Source organism: Myotis daubentonii, chromosome 3 (genome assembly GCF_963259705.1).
Source record: "Myotis daubentonii chromosome 3, mMyoDau2.1, whole genome shotgun sequence".
Lineage (NCBI taxonomy): Eukaryota > Metazoa > Chordata > Mammalia > Chiroptera > Vespertilionidae > Myotis > Myotis daubentonii.
In genome coordinates, this window is record NC_081842.1 from 126,193,925 (window position 1) to 126,202,358 (window position 8,434).

General features: G+C 49.0%; 1 protein-coding gene across 3 annotated transcripts; it reads right to left on the reverse strand.

Annotated features, from left to right (window-relative positions):
• Nucleotides 1-423: 423 nt before the first annotated feature.
• LOC132230674 (heterogeneous nuclear ribonucleoprotein A1-like) lies at nt 424-8,082 on the reverse strand. 3 transcript variants are annotated; one of them, XM_059688485.1, is made up of 2 exons: nt 4,095-4,806; nt 424-878 (listed from the first exon to the last, which is right to left on the reverse strand). In XM_059688485.1, exons 1-2 carry the CDS (start codon nt 4,744-4,746, stop codon nt 505-507), a joined length of 1,026 nt encoding a protein of 341 aa, XP_059544468.1. In that variant the 5' UTR covers nt 4,747-4,806; the 3' UTR covers nt 424-504. The 3 variants fall into 3 exon arrangements, with proteins under 3 accessions (XP_059544468.1, XP_059544467.1, XP_059544466.1); XM_059688484.1 differs by having other exon boundaries at nt 4,071-4,806; XM_059688483.1 differs by lacking the exon at nt 424-878 and adding an exon at nt 7,149-8,082 and having other exon boundaries at nt 3,696-4,124.
• Between the last annotated feature and the right edge of the window lie 352 nt (nt 8,083-8,434).

Consider the following 8,434-nt stretch of genomic DNA (forward strand, 5'->3'; position numbering starts at 1 on the left):
CCTCCCCCCCCCCCCCCCGTCACACACAGAGCAGGGCGGATCAGGGGGTTGGGGCGCCACCACTGTCACACTCAGGGCAGGGCTGATGGGGAGGTTATGGCTCTACCCCCGTCACACACAGAGCAGGGCACGTGGGGGGGCGGGGGAGGGGGGTTGAGGCACCGCCCTCTATCACTCACAGAGCAGGGCCGATCAAGGGGGTTGGATCATCGCCACTCTCACACTCAGGGCAGGGCCCATGGGGAGGTTATGGCTCTACCCCGTCACACATAGAGCAGGGCCCGTGGGGTGGGGGGGGGAGATATGGGGGGAAAAAAGAGGCACAAATGTAATAATCTGAACAATAAAGATTTATTTGAAAATAATACAATTTTCTCTTTGTAGCAGCTAGCTAGGCCCTGCCACCACTGTGCTTGGCTGAGTTGACAAATCTGTTGTAACCTGTAGCTTCCCTGTCACTTCTCTGGCTCTCCTCTCGTCCTAAGATTTGCTTCCTGGCAGTAATTAAAACCTTCTGCCACTGCCATAGCTACTGCTGCTGCTGGACCCGCCATAGCCACCTTGGTTTCCTGGTTTGGCAAAGTATTGACCTCCACCACCATAAGGGCCAGAGCTTCTGCCTCCAAAGTTTCCTCCTCTCATAGGCCCAAAACTTGAAGATTGGTTGTTGTAATTGCCAAAATGATTGTAGCTCCCACCACCTCCAAAACTGCTTCCATCATTACCAAATGCATTATAGCCATCCGCACTGCCACCATATCCACCGCCACCACGGCTGCCACCAAAGCCACCTCGACCCCTGAAGTTTCCTCCACGACCAAAGTTGTCGTTTCCACCAAAACCACCTCCACGACCACCTCTGAAGTTTCCAGAACCACCTCGAGCTCTTTGGCTGGACGAAGCACCAGCCATCTCTTGCTTAGGCAGTGCTTTCCTTACTTCACAGCCGTGGCCATTCACAGTATGGTATTTCTGAATGACAATCTTGTCTACAGAGTCATGGTTGTCAAAGGTTACAAAAGCAAAGCCTCTCTTTTTGCCACTGCCTCGGTCAGTCATGATTTCAATCACTTCTATTTTCCCAAACTGTTCAAAATAATCTCTTAGGTGATGTTCTTCAGTGTCTTCTTTAATACCGCCGACAAAAATCTTCTTCACAGTTAGGTGGGCACCAGGTCTTTGAGAATCTTCTCTGGAGACAGCCCTCTTTGGCTCCACCACTCTTCCGTCCACCTTGTGTGGCCTCGCGTTCATGGCTGCGTCCACCTCCTCCACAGTGGCATAGGTGACGAACCCAAAGCCTCTGGAGCGCTTGGTGCTTGGGTCTCTCAGCACCACATAATCCGTGAGCGTTCCCCATTGCTCAAAATGGCTCCTCAGACTCTCATCGGTTGTTTCAAAGCTCAGACCTCCGATAAAGAGCTTCCGCAGCTGCTCCGACTCCTTGGGGGACTCAGACTTCGACATGATGACTGCAACAGGGGAAACTCCAAGGATGCTGACTCCGCGGCGTTCACCGGCAGAAAGGAGTGATCTCAGGAACGAATCTCTCCAGTTTCTGTTTCTTGTCTTGTTACATCTGTATTTATACCAGTTGATTTTAATCCTATCAATTGCTATTCCAAAGGTTAGGGCGTTTCTTATCTCCATTCCAGGGAGTAAAGATTATGTAGCTTAATGGTAATGGTTGTAGTTAAGGTGATTAACTACCAGCCTGGCATTTAGTTAAGGGGTTTTATTCCCTCCCTAACTTCAGGGAAAAATCCCTACCTGGGGAAACAACCTTTCTCGGAGAGGTGACCTTGGTTAAAACACATAGTGCCAAGAAGGGGAGCAAACATATTAAGAACAGTATGCCATATATGCCAGGTCTCTTGAAACATATGCTGTGCAGATGTTTCTTCCCTGCAGCGACTGTGTCAAGCAGCAAGGATAGACCGGCTCCCGGCAAACAGTGTCAGTTGTGCTGCCACTGAGCCCCAGACAAATGTGCAGCAGCAGCAGATACTGCTTTGGCTATTCCCAGTTGGGAGAAAAATAAAGATTTTGAGGTAATTCGTCCCACTATTGTCCTTATGCCACAATCTGAGCCATCCATTCTCAGCAAATGAACATGAGGGCGATGTTTAGATACTAATAATCTTCATCAACAACAATATCAAAAACAAGAAGAGGCATTGACAGGACACCAGAGTTTATTTGAATGCCTACATGAACAGTGACTGAAGCAGGCCTTGCTCTCACATGAACCAATCTTCTAAGGTGCAGTATAAAAAGCCACATTCACTGTGCTTGCAAACACAGATATACAGATAGACATATAGATAGATATAGATATATTTTTTGCAAGAGAGAAGATGACATAGATATAGATTTTCTTGTAAAAATGCAATATGGTACTGAAATGCTCTCTATATGTTTCTAGAGAACACTTTCCCCCTTCTGCTTTAAGTATACTGTGGAAGGAGGGACAATCCTGATTTGTTTAGAATATTTTCTTTTCTATGGCACTTTTTCTCTGTGGACATCTTTTGAGGGAAAAAGCAGGTCAAAGCTTCCCCTCCTATCTGCCCTTCATCTACCAAGTGCCCACGGGACACTGTTTACCTCCACCCAGCTGGGAGTCACCAGGTACAGGCTAAAATTCCCCATAATTTGATTTTTGAGAAAAAAGTTAAGCACATAAAAGTATACTATTATATATGACATTTGCCATAGGTTTCTAAAAATACATTTAACAATTTAAGGAAGTTTCCTTCGAGGTCTAGTTTGTTAATTTTTTTGAGTTGCATGTGTGGACATTGAGATGTTGTTAATGTGGCACATTACACAGGCAGAGATCCTAGCATTGAACTATCTGAACAAAGCCTACTTCACCTAATATATATATATCCACTAGAGGCCCGGTGCACAAAAATTGTGCACTCGGGGGGAAGGCGGGGGGGTCCCTCAGCCTGGCCTGTGCCCTCTCGAAGTCTGGGACCCCTTGGGAGATAACGACCTGCTGGCTTAGGCCTGCTCCCGGGTGGCAGAGGGCAGGCCCAATCCCTAGGTGCAGCCCCTGGTTGGGCTCAGAGCAGGGCCGATTGGGGAGTTGGGGCGCAACCCCTGTCATGCCAGAGCAGGACGGATTGGGAGGCTGTGATGCCACCCTCAGTCACGCTCAGGGTAGGGCTGATTGGGGGGTTGGGACACCAACCCCTGTCACACTCAAGGCAGGGTAGATGGGGAGGTTGCAGCACCACCCACCGTCACGCACAGAGTAGGGCCGATAGGGGAGTTGGGGCACCGGCCCCTGTCACACACAGAGCAGGGCGGATCAGCGGGTTGGGGCGCCACCACTGTCACACTCAGGGCAGGGCTGATGGGGAGGTTATGGCTCTACCCCCGTCACACACAGAGCAGGGCACGTGGGGGGGCGGGGGAGGGGGGTTGAGGCACCGCCCTCTATCACTCACAGAGCAGGGCCGATCAAGGGGGTTGGATCATCGCCACTCTCACACTCAGGGCAGGGCCCATGGGGAGGTTATGGCTCTACCCCGTCACACATAGAGCAGGGCCCGTGGGGTGGGGGGGGGAGATATGGGGGGAAAAAAGAGGCACAAATGTAATAATCTGAACAATAAAGATTTATTTGAAAATAATACAATTTTCTCTTTGTAGCAGCTAGCTAGGCCCTGCCACCACTGTGCTTGGCTGAGTTGACAAATCTGTTGTAACCTGTAGCTTCCCTGTCACTTCTCTGGCTCTCCTCTCGTCCTAAGATTTGCTTCCTGGCAGTAATTAAAACCTTCTGCCACTGCCATAGCTACTGCTGCTGCTGGACCCGCCATAGCCACCTTGGTTTCCTGGTTTGGCAAAGTATTGACCTCCACCACCATAAGGGCCAGAGCTTCTGCCTCCAAAGTTTCCTCCTCTCATAGGCCCAAAACTTGAAGATTGGTTGTTGTAATTGCCAAAATGATTGTAGCTCCCACCACCTCCAAAACTGCTTCCATCATTACCAAATGCATTATAGCCATCCGCACTGCCACCATATCCACCGCCACCACGGCTGCCACCAAAGCCACCTCGACCCCTGAAGTTTCCTCCACGACCAAAGTTGTCGTTTCCACCAAAACCACCTCCACGACCACCTCTGAAGTTTCCAGAACCACCTCGAGCTCTTTGGCTGGACGAAGCACCAGCCATCTCTTGCTTAGGCAGTGCTTTCCTTACTTCACAGCCGTGGCCATTCACAGTATGGTATTTCTGAATGACAATCTTGTCTACAGAGTCATGGTTGTCAAAGGTTACAAAAGCAAAGCCTCTCTTTTTGCCACTGCCTCGGTCAGTCATGATTTCAATCACTTCTATTTTCCCAAACTGTTCAAAATAATCTCTTAGGTGATGTTCTTCAGTGTCTTCTTTAATACCGCCGACAAAAATCTTCTTCACAGTTAGGTGGGCACCAGGTCTTTGAGAATCTTCTCTGGAGACAGCCCTCTTTGGCTCCACCACTCTTCCGTCCACCTTGTGTGGCCTCGCGTTCATGGCTGCGTCCACCTCCTCCACAGTGGCATAGGTGACGAACCCAAAGCCTCTGGAGCGCTTGGTGCTTGGGTCTCTCAGCACCACATAATCCGTGAGCGTTCCCCATTGCTCAAAATGGCTCCTCAGACTCTCATCGGTTGTTTCAAAGCTCAGACCTCCGATAAAGAGCTTCCGCAGCTGCTCCGACTCCTTGGGGGACTCAGACTTCGACATGATGACTGCAACAGGGGAAACTCCAAGGATGCTGACTCCGCGGCGTTCACCGGCAGAAAGGAGTGATCTCAGGAACGAATCTCTCCAGTTTCTGTTTCTTGTCTTGTTACATCTGTATTTATACCAGTTGATTTTAATCCTATCAATTGCTATTCCAAAGGTTAGGGCGTTTCTTATCTCCATTCCAGGGAGTAAAGATTATGTAGCTTAATGGTAATGGTTGTAGTTAAGGTGATTAACTACCAGCCTGGCATTTAGTTAAGGGGTTTTATTCCCTCCCTAACTTCAGGGAAAAATCCCTACCTGGGGAAACAACCTTTCTCGGAGAGGTGACCTTGGTTAAAACACATAGTGCCAAGAAGGGGAGCAAACATATTAAGAACAGTATGCCATATATGCCAGGTCTCTTGAAACATATGCTGTGCAGATGTTTCTTCCCTGCAGCGACTGTGTCAAGCAGCAAGGATAGACCGGCTCCCGGCAAACAGTGTCAGTTGTGCTGCCACTGAGCCCCAGACAAATGTGCAGCAGCAGCAGATACTGCTTTGGCTATTCCCAGTTGGGAGAAAAATAAAGATTTTGAGGTAATTCGTCCCACTATTGTCCTTATGCCACAATCTGAGCCATCCATTCTCAGCAAATGAACATGAGGGCGATGTTTAGATACTAATAATCTTCATCAACAACAATATCAAAAACAAGAAGAGGCATTGACAGGACACCAGAGTTTATTTGAATGCCTACATGAACAGTGACTGAAGCAGGCCTTGCTCTCACATGAACCAATCTTCTAAGGTGCAGTATAAAAAGCCACATTCACTGTGCTTGCAAACACAGATATACAGATAGACATATAGATAGATATAGATATATTTTTTGCAAGAGAGAAGATGACATAGATATAGATTTTCTTGTAAAAATGCAATATGGTACTGAAATGCTCTCTATATGTTTCTAGAGAACACTTTCCCCCTTCTGCTTTAAGTATACTGTGGAAGGAGGGACAATCCTGATTTGTTTAGAATATTTTCTTTTCTATGGCACTTTTTCTCTGTGGACATCTTTTGAGGGAAAAAGCAGGTCAAAGCTTCCCCTCCTATCTGCCCTTCATCTACCAAGTGCCCACGGGACACTGTTTACCTCCACCCAGCTGGGAGTCACCAGGTACAGGCTAAAATTCCCCATAATTTGATTTTTGAGAAAAAAGTTAAGCACATAAAAGTATACTATTATATATGACATTTGCCATAGGTTTCTAAAAATACATTTAACAATTTAAGGAAGTTTCCTTCGAGGTCTAGTTTGTTAATTTTTTTGAGTTGCATGTGTGGACATTGAGATGTTGTTAATGTGGCACATTACACAGGCAGAGATCCTAGCATTGAACTATCTGAACAAAGCCTACTTCACCTAATATATATATATCCACTAGAGGCCCGGTGCACAAAAATTGTGCACTCGGGGGGAAGGCGGGGGGGTCCCTCAGCCTGGCCTGTGCCCTCTCGAAGTCTGGGACCCCTTGGGAGATAACGACCTGCTGGCTTAGGCCTGCTCCCGGGTGGCAGAGGGCAGGCCCAATCCCTAGGTGCAGCCCCTGGTTGGGCTCAGAGCAGGGCCGATTGGGGAGTTGGGGCGCAACCCCTGTCATGCCAGAGCAGGACGGATTGGGAGGCTGTGATGCCACCCTCAGTCACGCTCAGGGTAGGGCTGATTGGGGGGTTGGGACACCAACCCCTGTCACACTCAAGGCAGGGTAGATGGGGAGGTTGCAGCACCACCCACCGTCACGCACAGAGTAGGGCCGATAGGGGAGTTGGGGCACCGGCCCCTGTCACACACAGAGCAGGGCGGATCAGCGGGTTGGGGCGCCACCACTGTCACACTCAGGGCAGGGCTGATGGGGAGGTTATGGCTCTACCCCCGTCACACACAGAGCAGGGCACGTGGGGGGGCGGGGGAGGGGGGTTGAGGCACCGCCCTCTATCACTCACAGAGCAGGGCCGATCAAGGGGGTTGGATCATCGCCACTCTCACACTCAGGGCAGGGCCCATGGGGAGGTTATGGCTCTACCCCGTCACACATAGAGCAGGGCCCGTGGGGTGGGGGGGGGAGATATGGGGGGAAAAAAGAGGCACAAATGTAATAATCTGAACAATAAAGATTTATTTGAAAATAATACAATTTTCTCTTTGTAGCAGCTAGCTAGGCCCTGCCACCACTGTGCTTGGCTGAGTTGACAAATCTGTTGTAACCTGTAGCTTCCCTGTCACTTCTCTGGCTCTCCTCTCGTCCTAAGATTTGCTTCCTGGCAGTTATTAAAACCTTCTGCCACTGCCATAGCTACTGCTGCTGCTGGACCCGCCATAGCCACCTTGGTTTCCTGGTTTGGCAAAGTATTGACCTCCACCACCATAAGGGCCAGAGCTTCTGCCTCCAAAGTTTCCTCCTCTCATAGGCCCAAAACTTGAAGATTGGTTGTTGTAATTGCCAAAATGATTGTAGCTCCCACCACCTCCAAAACTGCTTCCATCATTACCAAATGCATTATAGCCATCCGCACTGCCACCATATCCACCGCCACCACGGCTGCCACCAAAGCCACCTCGACCCCTGAAGTTTCCTCCACGACCAAAGTTGTCGTTTCCACCAAAACCACCTCCACGACCACCTCTGAAGTTTCCAGAACCACCTCGAGCTCTTTGGCTGGACGAAGCACCAGCCATCTCTTGCTTAGGCAGTGCTTTCCTTACTTCACAGCCGTGGCCATTCACAGTATGGTATTTCTGAATGACAATCTTGTCTACAGAGTCATGGTTGTCAAAGGTTACAAAAGCAAAGCCTCTCTTTTTGCCACTGCCTCGGTCAGTCATGATTTCAATCACTTCTATTTTCCCAAACTGTTCAAAATAATCTCTTAGGTGATGTTCTTCAGTGTCTTCTTTAATACCGCCGACAAAAATCTTCTTCACAGTTAGGTGGGCACCAGGTCTTTGAGAATCTTCTCTGGAGACAGCCCTCTTTGGCTCCACCACTCTTCCGTCCACCTTGTGTGGCCTCGCGTTCATGGCTGCGTCCACCTCCTCCACAGTGGCATAGGTGACGAACCCAAAGCCTCTGGAGCGCTTGGTGCTTGGGTCTCTCAGCACCACATAATCCGTGAGCGTTCCCCATTGCTCAAAATGGCTCCTCAGACTCTCATCGGTTGTTTCAAAGCTCAGACCTCCGATAAAGAGCTTCCGCAGCTGCTCCGACTCCTTGGGGGACTCAGACTTCGACATGATGACTGCAACAGGGGAAACTCCAAGGATGCTGACTCCGCGGCGTTCACCGGCAGAAAGGAGTGATCTCAGGAACGAATCTCTCCAGTTTCTGTTTCTTGTCTTGTTACATCTGTATTTATACCAGTTGATTTTAATCCTATCAATTGCTATTCCAAAGGTTAGGGCGTTTCTTATCTCCATTCCAGGGAGTAAAGATTATGTAGCTTAAGGGTAATTGTTCATAGTTAAAGTGATTAACTACCCGCCTGGCATTTAGTTAAGGGGTTTTATTCCCTCCCTAACTTCAGGGAAAAATCCCTACCTGGGGAAACAACCTTTCTCGGAGAGGTACCTTGGTTAAAATACATAGTGCCAAGAAGGGGAGCAAACATATTAAGAACAGTATGCCATATACGCCAGGTCCCTT

Coding starts and splice junctions, on each gene's coding strand:
- LOC132230674 (XM_059688483.1), bottom strand. CDS start 8,025: ATGTCGAAGTCTGAGTCCCCCAAGGAGTCGGAGCAGCTGCGGAAGCTC. Junction 4,125..7,148: donor TGGCCCTTATGGTGGTGGAG/GTCAATACTTTG, acceptor GTGGTCGTGGAG/GTGGTTTTGGTGGAAACGAC.